General features: G+C 46.8%; 1 protein-coding gene across 4 annotated transcripts in view; it reads left to right on the top strand.

Annotated features, from left to right (window-relative positions):
- The first annotated feature begins 8680 nt into the window (after window positions 1–8680).
- Window positions 8681–10413, top strand: part of FAM135A (family with sequence similarity 135 member A) — a 96792-nt gene continuing 95059 nt past the window's right edge. For 3 of the 4 annotated variants that reach the window (XM_075414576.1, XM_075414575.1, XM_075414573.1), the window contains exon 1: window positions 10242–10331. Coding sequence is in view for 1 of the 4 variants with exons in the window: in XM_075414572.1 (XP_075270687.1) it covers window positions 8693–8698 (6 nt within the window). In the remaining 3 variants the exon portion in view is untranslated. Of the gene's footprint in view, window positions 8699–10241; window positions 10332–10413 lie in introns of those variants that run through there. The other variant, XM_075414572.1, reaches the window with a different exon arrangement.

Genomic DNA, 10413 nt, shown 5'->3' with positions numbered 1-10413 from the left:
ATGTGCCGCAACTTCATAAATACTGTGCTGTTCAGATACCGGCATGGAGTGAAGATCCTACTGAAGAAAGGAAGCCATCCACCCTGCAGGCAAAACCTTCCTATGTCTTGCCATATAGCTAGATATTGAGTTGCAGGGATTGTGAGGCACTTTCTGTATCAAAGAAACTCAGAAATGCATTGGAATTTTTGATGATCCAAGAGCTATATTTTATTAACCTCTGGGAACAGGATGAGTAAGAGCAGCAGTTAGGGGATAATGTCTTAATACCTCAAGTATGGAAATGCCTCTAACGACTGTTACAGTAAGTCGTGCTTTGACGGGGTATGCTCCATGAAGCTTTTTATTTTCGCATTAATGCTTTCCATTAAAAGATACTATTGCATTCAACCACTGCCTGCTGCCAGTTTGCAGGGAGGTTCTTCCCATCACCTCTGTAAGCAGAATAATAGCATGAGCAAGGAATAAAGGCTGAGCGGAGCCGGTCTGTAGCGGCGGGGAAACATCCTCTGAACATTGCTGCAGCTCCAAGGGATTTTAGGACAAAACCCACCCACAAATTCCACATTCTTTGCAGAAAAAAAAAGATAGGTGAGCCTATCATACCCCATGGTGATGATCATTTTCCCTTTCTCTTCTCTCTGAAGCTCACTTACAGTTTTCCTTGTCTAAACTGAGGAAGAGGTGAATGGAGAGTGACCTGATCAGCCTTCACGGGGGGCTGCACGGAAGGAAAGGTTGGGACATACCTTTGCAGACATCCCAGTTTTGAACAAGTACTCTCCATTAAAGGAGGCTCACTGCTCCCCACGCTGTCGAGCCTGTGGTCTGGTTCAGGTTGCTGAGGCTACACTGGGTTTCTGAAGGCGTATGTATCTACCAGCAGCAGTCCTGAGGGTAACACACCGGTGTTAGCTCAGCGCACACCCCAGCGAACTAGTCCCATCAATGATGGCTGCACCATACGTCAGTAAGCACGACAGCTATATCTGTATACCACAATTATTGATCTTCTAGTACTTTGCATCCTCTTTACCTAACTCTTGCACTCAAGTCTAGTTGCCTTGACAGCATTATAAGCCCCTAAGTGTGTAGACCTAATACTGGACAATCCAATGTTGCACTCTGAAGAATTAAAACTATGTTTTCTTCCTCCCTTTGGTCCGTAGTTGTATCTTGGGGTCATTTTCCAGCTAAGTAGTTGCACAGTATTATTTCTGGGTCCCTATACCAGTGCACAGGATGGATGTACAACAACTTGTGAAAAAAGACCATTTTGATCTGATTTTAGCAATAGTTAATTTGATTAAGCAGTGGCAGGATAAGCTTTTTTGGTGTCTGGCTTGTGTACACAATGGTAGGGTAGCTTTGCAGGCATTTGGAAAAAGATTTGTTAATGCAGACTATACTATGCAGAAGACTAACTGCATGATGTCTGCAAAGAAATGAAGACATCTGGAAACACCTGGATGCGGCACGCTGTGTGTGTAATACGCATCTTACCTTGAGGTTCTTTAATTTGCAGAAACCCTTCTAGTTTATTTATCTCCTACACGTTCTCTGAGAGGTTGATGGCAGCCTGCGTTGGACCTGTACCAGCAGTGAAGACAGACACCTGCTTCTGGCTCTAGTGTTCTGGATGGGGAGAGCCAAGGTACTGCCCATTTCAACTTCACCTGCTATGACGAAAATATAAAGAGATGCTTAGACCCAATGTCTGGGCAACCACAAAGTGGCAGAAAACCAACTACTCTTAATGTCTTGTCTAGACAACAGTAAAAGCCATAATCTTGCCTAGACCTATTTTGCTTACATGCAAAAATATATTATTTTTTCCATAGTACCACTTCAAACATCCAAAAGATTTGTCAGTTTAAAAAACTGAAATGATGGATGAGTTTCATTTGCTTCATAGCTTTCTCAGCTTTAGGGGTTCATGCTTTCCAGTCTATTTTAATAAGTCTAATTGTGGAGACATTTGGTTTACTGAGAATTGACACTACCTAAGACTGCGTGTTTATATTCATATTTCTGGGAAATGTGGCATTTAAAATCACAGATAATGTGAGACAATAAAGTAATGAGAAAAAAAAAAGATATTTTGTAGCAGACATGGTAAAGGACACGGGCCTGTCCTCCATTTTATTAGTTAGCTGCAAAATTAATTTTGTGTCAGAACTGTCTGACGCAATACAGTAGCGTAAGTTTGAAATTAACCTGCAAAACATTTTTTTCTTTCATGTTTGTAAGCAGCAGTATTTGTATGACTTTCGGTTGTGAGTAGAATTTGTGATGTTCTTGCTCATCCTTCTTCATAAAATAAGTCTTACAGCTTTCAACTTCAGCAGATACCTGAACGAGTTCATATGTGAGGTAGCTGAAGAGAAAAATTAATAAATGTTCTTCTGTTGGAGACACAAGGTGGCCCATTCCGACACAGCATCATCTTTTTTCCCAAACTTTATACTCACTTTTCTCCAACCCTGAAAAAGACAATATCTTATTGCAAAAGCTCTTTATTTCCACCGAGTCTGTTGAAATGCTTGCCTGATATTAGAAAAAAGAAATGTGTCTCTTTTGACTTAGTTGTTTCATGATGGCATTTCCATTTTCATTACTTTCAAATTGCTGTGATCATTGGGATCTTAAAACCCCAGCATTTCAGAAGTTCCTACTTAAGCAATTGTTTCTCTCTCAATACATGATTTTTTAATCCAAAATATAGGTACAGCCATGGTAGATTTAAATAAGTGACCTGACAGTCCTGAAATTGTGTGATGCAATTTAAATTCTGCAAGGATGCATTTTTCTTAACAGTTGAGGTTCTAAACTTGACAGTTGCTTTGCAAAAAATCAATGAAAGACCACCAGGATGTCTTCATGAACTCCATATTCTTACTTCTACAAAATAAGACTATTTAAATAAAAAAACAATTCACAGCTGTTTGTATATAAAACCGCATATTAACACGTTCTAAAATCAACAATATCATAGATTTGAGATTATCTACAAACTATCTTTCTACTCCCATGCTTTAGAAACTTTAGTGTTGACGGAAAGAAGTTAGACACCAAAAACGTACACGAAGCTCTTAACACATTTCCACAAAGCGCTGCATTTTTCACATAATTAACTGAGGCCTATGCTTTACTTCACCTTCAAATCTCAATAAAGTCTCTTCTTTTTTTTTGATTGCAATTACAGTGCTGGAGATCTCTGGTACCAGCCCTGTAACAAACCAGTACAGGACTCCTGCTCTTTCAGCCCTGGCCTCAGGGCGTACATGACTGTGTAAATCCTTGACAAACACAGAGCAAAGGACTGAGCAACACACGGTGGAGTCCTGAAAAGGTTTTTCTTCTGTTTTCTTCATGCTTGTTACACCATGCCTCTCTCTCTCTTCTCTTTTCAAGCTTATTATGAGAGCTGAGAGCTCATTTCAACCATCAATCACATGCTGTAGAATAAATCCATATGGATTTATTGTATTGCTGGGCTCCCCAGCTCTCAGAAGCATATACTCATTTTAAAAAGAATAACAGTAAATCTTCTACTACCTAATCAGACAGAGGTTTGGGAAAGATACTGTACACAAAAGACAATGATAAATAGCAACATAGGAAGTTGGGGAAAAGCATCTAGTTAAATATTTTAACTGTTGTTTTCAGGTTTGGTCTTAATTAATGATTTTTGTTGGTATTTCAGAAGCAAAATCAAACAATACATTAAAGAATATTAGAAATTATAGCCAAATTAACAAAAGCAATCAGTACAAAGACTAGCTCCTGAGAAACTAGATACATGACTGGCAAAAATGAACTAACACTGGGCTCAGAAAAACGCAAGCAAATACAACAAGTGAGAAAACACTCCAAAACATGGTGGAGTTCTTAATGGATAGAAAGTTGTTTGTGGAGAGCTTATTTGGTATTGCCGAAACATAAATTAAAAAATTGTGGGGTCTTTGACTTGTATACACAGACTGTCCCCTCAGTACATACAGTGGTCTCTCTCTATCTGGTACCAGCGGGGTTCTAACTTGAATACTGTGTTCTCCTCCATATGAATACTACAGAAGATCGGAAAGAATTCAGAGACCACCAGTTATTGAGTGAAGTTACCTTATGGGAAGAGCTGGTAGTCCAAATCTGGCACAGGTCAGCATAATAAACCATGACCTGTGGTGGGAACATCAGTATCTGTAGTACTCACTGCAGACAGGAAGAAGAGAACTGTTAATGCGAAGTGCAACCTAAGACAAAGCAAAATGCAATTTGAGTATGAGGAAATACTTAGTATTTAGGTGGGACCTGCTAGGCTATGGAGCATCCTTCCACCAGCTGAGTCAGCAGGCTCCGAGGCAGAAATCGTTTGACACGTGACCTGGCCATGGGTGAGAGCTCTTCCCACACAGCTCGGCGTCGGCAGGACCCGGCCCCAGGAGGGTGAAATTTCAGTGTGGGTGCAGCTGGGGCCAGAGACAGGAGAGCCACGTCCCTCCCACGACAGGGCCAGGGAATGACCAGGAGAAAAGTGTTTGCAAAGACTCCGTGGAAGAGCCTACCCATACCCTGCAAATGGGGCACTCGGGGGCTCGTCGCTGTCTGAGAGAACTTGCTCCCAAAGTACTGCTGTTGCACTCTAGAAGGTGCAATTAGTTCTCATTGCTGCCTTCCCAAAAAGGATGAGAAACGAAATTGTCACATGCCGATATCATTATTAAGTATTACTGCATTGAGATATTTAGGTCTGATACATCGTAACTTGCTAAATAGCAATGACAGTTAATATAAATATATTCTCTGTAGCCTCTCTTGGCACTACAGTTTTTAAAGCAAATCTTCAAGTAGATTACTTTCATGAGTCCTAGCTAAGAGAGTCCGAATTTTTTTTTTACATCTCTTTCCCTCATTGGTTTTCATTTGATGAACACCAATATAACATAAGCTGTGCCGCTGACGCTTGTAAAGAAAAGCAAAACCAAATGCAGATTTCTCTGCAGAACATGTCTTCCCCAGCATTTCTAACTGACCATAGGCATTTTGTTCCAACATCCTATGGGTTATATTTCTTCCACATCCTTGTTTCTCCTGCTTTTGAAGGATAATTAACCTGCTGTATTTAAAATTTTACTTCTCTGCAAGCCTCCCATTGCTGTCTTCTAGTGGTTTCTCTCCTTCCCTTTTCCCTTTTGAATGTACTTCCACTTCTGGATCATTTCCTCCCCCTCTCCCTCTACAACTTCAACTTCTTATTAATTGATCTCCTTGCATTAATTCTGCTCCCGTCTTTATTTGCACATGTCCAACACCTAACCTGTGTCCATTCATTTAATCCTGTATCTCACTGCTTTGACACCTCCTAAAGGTCCCTTATTTAAAGTCAGTGCATCTAAACCTAAATAATTCCTGCGTCCTCCTCTGAAACCACTGACTATAGCACTGGTCTGAAGGGTTCCCTATATCACTGTCAGCACACCGTGTGTTAAAAAAGCAAGTTCCTTATTTTTGCATCAGCCTAACAGCATGCAAGCTGAGGGTAGCTACAGCACTGAGTTCCCCATTTTGAGCAGCCTTTAGAGAGCCTATGCTGACAAGTGGAGGGTGACCCTTTAAACTCTGTAGCCATATTTTTATATCACTGGTCTGTTTTCTATATGTGATTCGTGATTCTTTGCCCCTTTTGCTTTGCAATCCCCAAATGACAAAAAAACTCCCATTCTCTGTCATACAAGAGGAAACAATCACAGTTGTTACAAAGTAACTTTTAACCAATCTTCTGTGAATCCTACAAATACACATTGCACCCATTTATTCTGTAATAAAGTTTAAAAGCTAATTTTAGATCGTACTGATCAAATTCTCTAAAGTAAACAATAGCATTGCAATTGTAATGCTTTTTATTTTAGTAGCACACTGGTTTAATTATGATTTTGTAATTCTATATTCTAATGAGAACTTTGCAGTCCCTTGCAGTACAGAAAAGTATCTTTTCATTCACTGTTTTCAACACACAGTTATCAAAATGTTCTCAAGATGTAATTAGTTTCTATGTTTTCTTATGATTAAAGCCATTGCAGAGGATGCTTCACACAAATCTGTTATCTGAAAATGAACATGTTTAGTGCTGTGTATCCTATATCTGGATATTCACTTGGGGCACCCAGCCAAATCTGGCAGTTGTCTAGAATTTTATTTTCACTGAGCAATCAGTTGAACGTTCATTCAGCATTTTTCCATATTTTGACAGCAAAGAAGCACAATCAACAGCTGCTTCTCTGACAGGAATCGTTCCTCCGCTCATACTTAGTCAATTTTAAATCCTAGACACAGTAATACACGAACCATCCCTGTGATACAATGTTGACTCAAAATCTGGCAACCTTTCTCACCCTATTCTATGTCCAAGTTTTTCTTATTTGGCAATTTTTCTGACATTCAACCTTTCTCTTTGTCCACCTATACAGATTTCTCAAAAAAACTGTTTTCTCTCAGTTTATTATTTACTCCACTCTCTTCTTGGATGGCCTCCTGATACACCAACCACTTGTGTGCACTGTTGCCAAGCTTCCTTGCCAGAATATCCATCGTGTTTTCTTCTCCCAGGAATCGAGGTGAAGCTTCACCCGATTTCCCAAGGCTTTTGCAGCAACCTCTCTGCCTCACTGGCCCTTTACCACGTCATTCTTTTCCCACAGTGTGCTTGCTATACTACACACTGGAGCAGTGTGGAGAGATTCCCAGGTTATCGCTGGTCAGAGCCGCTCTGAGACTGGAAGCAGCGCACTTGCTTTCATGCGGTGTTGCTTCTGGGTTCCCAGTCCTGCCTCTCAGTTCAGCTGCTGGTGGCTACAGAGCTTTTGTTTCCCAGACTGCACAAGTTTGGTGCTAGCTGGAGGATACAGACCAATATTAGTGCTGTGTTGAGCCACGCAGACATACCCATAAATCAGTGAATTATTCTTTTAACAAAATCTTGAACTGATAAAAATGCTCAGCGATATGAGCTTAGGATTTAATTTAATTTCCCATGGGAAAGACCGCTTCGGCAGAACTCGAATTGGCGACGTGGGCTTCTAGGGTTTCCTGCATCATACCTAAGCAACAAATTGCTTCTAGGCCTCTCTACGCTGGTTATTAGTGAGGATAATCCATAACTTCCCGGTAGCCACCTCTAAACTATAATGCTTACCAGTGCATCCAGTCTGGAGTGGGGCACCCACTTGGTGGCAGTTTTTACGTACGGCACCCAAACTTTAAAAATCTCCTGGAAACGAGGGCAGCTTTGCACAGAGACTAGAGAACTGCTATTCCAGAAGGCTGTATTCATTCAGAAGGGCTGTCAGATCGTCCTTCCTTACATGAGCAAGCAGGGAGGCAACAGAAAGACAGGCAGGAAGGTCAGTGGACCCCATCCCGTCAGACAGCACTCACTGCCACGTGCAAAAGCAGGGCACGGTCGGCAGCTGAGCTGATTGACGACAGATCTTCACAAGTGGATGTTGGTGAGGGAGCAAATCAGATTTCTCTGATGGGAGCTATGCTGTTTATGGGAACAAGCTGCCGGTTTTCTGCTAGTATCAGGAGAAAAGGCAGCTGCCAAGAAATGCTTCCTCCATTTAATGGGAAAGAAGCCTACGAGATACATTTTCCTAATAGCAGAAGTCCACTGAAGGTTTGGGAGAGATAAAATGACAAAAATAATGAGCCAGACAAGTACCTATCTCTGCATATACGTAACACCCATCCAAACTGTCAGCCTGGCCTTGGACTATTCAGAAACCAGAACATCTTCAACAAAATCCAGCTCCTGAGAGCCAGAGGCACTACCCAGTGCTGAGAGTTTTTCAGTACAAAACCACTGTATTTCTGAACAAAGTAAGTTTGAGGTGTGCTGTGTTCAGGCCTGGTGGGTCTTTTTGTCAGTCGTGCACAAACTGCTTTAGTATTGGTTTTGGCATGTCAGAACTGACTCTGCAGGACCACGCAGCAGTTATTCAAGCCTATCCCGAAATAACCAAGGGTCAAAAAGCGAAATGGTAGCCATGTGTTTGCAGGTTCAAGGAGCAACACCAATGCTTTCAAAACTGCCTTTTTAAACGGCCTTGAGACACTCACATAGTCCCGATAAATCAGATGCAAGTTTCATTGAAATCATTAATCTCCCATGAACTGAGGTTTCTTTTTATGAAAATTAAATTCCCAGATAGCCAGGACATCACCCTGCAGTAAGTTTCTGCCAGCAGTGACCAGTACAATCTCAATCAGATTTTACAGAAACAGACGGGTGCTGGGAGCTCACGAGGATGTATCACAAAGCTGGTCTCAGTCCTCCCTGGCGATCAGCTTCTCATCCCCCTGTCATTCATCCCAACCTAGCATCACTCAGGCTTCCTGCTTGCACTCTCTTCATTTTCTGTCTGCATTTTTGAATGCTAAATCGATTGTTGACAGAATTCCTGAAAGAATCCTATCCAAAGACTGACAGATCAAATTTAGCATTGCTGGCCACCCGACTGGCCTGAGAGACTCCCTAAACTAAAAGCAAACCTACTGCTTTGTGCCTCCTCTTTCTGCCAAACAGCCGCCGGCTTAGGTTTGGCTTTCAGATCGGAAACCCACGCTGGAGCCTGAAGAACTACCTTTATGGAAGCTTTCTTCACATCCAAGAGACTTCTTTTTTCTTTTTCAGATGAAGGTAAGCAGATAGAAGGGGAAGAAGAAAGGGACTTTTTTTTTTTTCTAGACAGCCGATCATTTTCTTTCCAGCAGTTCTCTGAATCAACTAACTTCCGAGCTATGCATCGCGCTTGTTAATGAGACTGCAGTACCCAGCATCTCTCCTCCTCTGTGGCAAGACAATCAGCTTTATTATCGCCTCTTACAGCCCATTTACTTGTATTTTGCTCTCACATATTGCCTGAACATCCCACTCCAAAAATCAGAACTTTTTTCCCCGAAAGAGGTTACAAGCTCAGTACCTCCAGCCCCGGGTGCGGGCAGGCGCCCCGCAGCTCGCCGCACGGTTCCCGTCTCCCGCGGGCTGCTCCCTCCCCGGCTGGCAGAGCCCTGGCCCCGGGGGCTCCGTGCCCGGGCCCGGGCGGAGGCTGCCGGCAGGGCAGCGCCGGCTGCCGCGGGGCGCCCAGGGCCACCGGCGGGGCGAGGCCTCCCCCGCCACGCAGGGCGCTCTGAGGGGACGGCGGCCGGGGCGAGCCCGCGGTGGGTCGCGTCCCTCCCGCACCCCCAGCTCGGCGGTTCCCGGCCTCCCCCTCCGCCCTCCCGGGGCCGCCCCGCCCGGCCCCGCGGAGCCGCAGGAGGAGCCCGAGCCGCGGCCCGGCCCGGCGGGGCAGCAGGGGGAGCCCGAGGCCGAGCCGGGCGCAGCAGCGGGGGGAACCGGGGCTCCGGCTGCCAGCGGCCGCCGCGGGCGACTCCTCAGAGCCGGAGGCGGCGCGGAGAGCCCGGCGCGGGAGCCGAGGATGCGGCGGCCGCGGGCTTCGCCGCCGCCGGCCTCTGCCTAGCTGCGGGCGCAGCCCCTCCCGGCGGCACCCGCCAGGCTCCGGCACCCGCCGCCCCTCGACGCCCGCCCGGGAGCAGGAAGCGGCGCTCGGCCGGCTGCTGCCCCCCCCGGCCCTCCCCGCCCAGCGCAGAGCGGGCGCCGGCGGCGCGGGCCGCCACGGGAGCAGCAGGCGCCGGCGTCGGATGCCTGCGCTACGCTACCCCGGTGCTGCCGCGGCCTGGACTCGGCGGGGAGCGCGGGCGAGGAGGAGGCGGCGGGTGATCGGCGGGCAGCGGCGGCCGCTCCTTTGTGTCCCAGGTCGGTGCAGGGAGCGGCGGGGGGGGCGCGCGGGGACGCGCCCCCGCAGGGCTGGGGCCGGCGGGCGCCGAACGCTCCCCTCCGTGCCCGGCCTGTGCCCGCCGCGGGCATGGCGGGCGGGGGAGTTGTTTGTGTCGGGCTGAGCCCCCCCTCCCCCCGCTTCCCCGCACCCCGGCGGGAGAACTCCGTGAGGCTCTCCGCAGCCCGGCCCGGCGGGCGGGGGGTTCCGGCCTCTCGGGGGGCGGGGGCTTGGCCGCCTCCGCCGCGGGGCTGAGGGTGCCGGCCCCTCGCCCGCCGCCGCTTCGCCCCGGCCGGGGGGCAGCTTGGGGCCGGGCAGTTCCCGTCCGGGCAGTGTTTCGCCGTCGCTGTTGGTTGTTTATCGCTCCGAGGCGGCGCCGAAAATAGGTCAGAAGTACCCGCGTCCCCTCGGCGGAGTGCCCGGGTGCCGGGGCGGTCGGGGCCGTCGCTGCCTTGCGCCCTCCCTGAGAGACACCCTGCGCTCCCCGCGTTTGACACGGTGTGTGTGTGTGGGGGGGGGGGGGGGGGGGGTGTTACTTATTTTCTTTTTTTTTTTTAATATTGTGTCTTCGTGCGGTGCG

This window comes from Opisthocomus hoazin, chromosome 2 (genome assembly GCF_030867145.1).
Source record: "Opisthocomus hoazin isolate bOpiHoa1 chromosome 2, bOpiHoa1.hap1, whole genome shotgun sequence".
In the NCBI taxonomy this organism is placed as follows: domain Eukaryota; kingdom Metazoa; phylum Chordata; class Aves; order Opisthocomiformes; family Opisthocomidae; genus Opisthocomus; species Opisthocomus hoazin.
The sequence above is the reverse complement of the archived record's forward strand: the minus strand, read 5'-3'. Positions and strand labels throughout refer to the sequence as shown.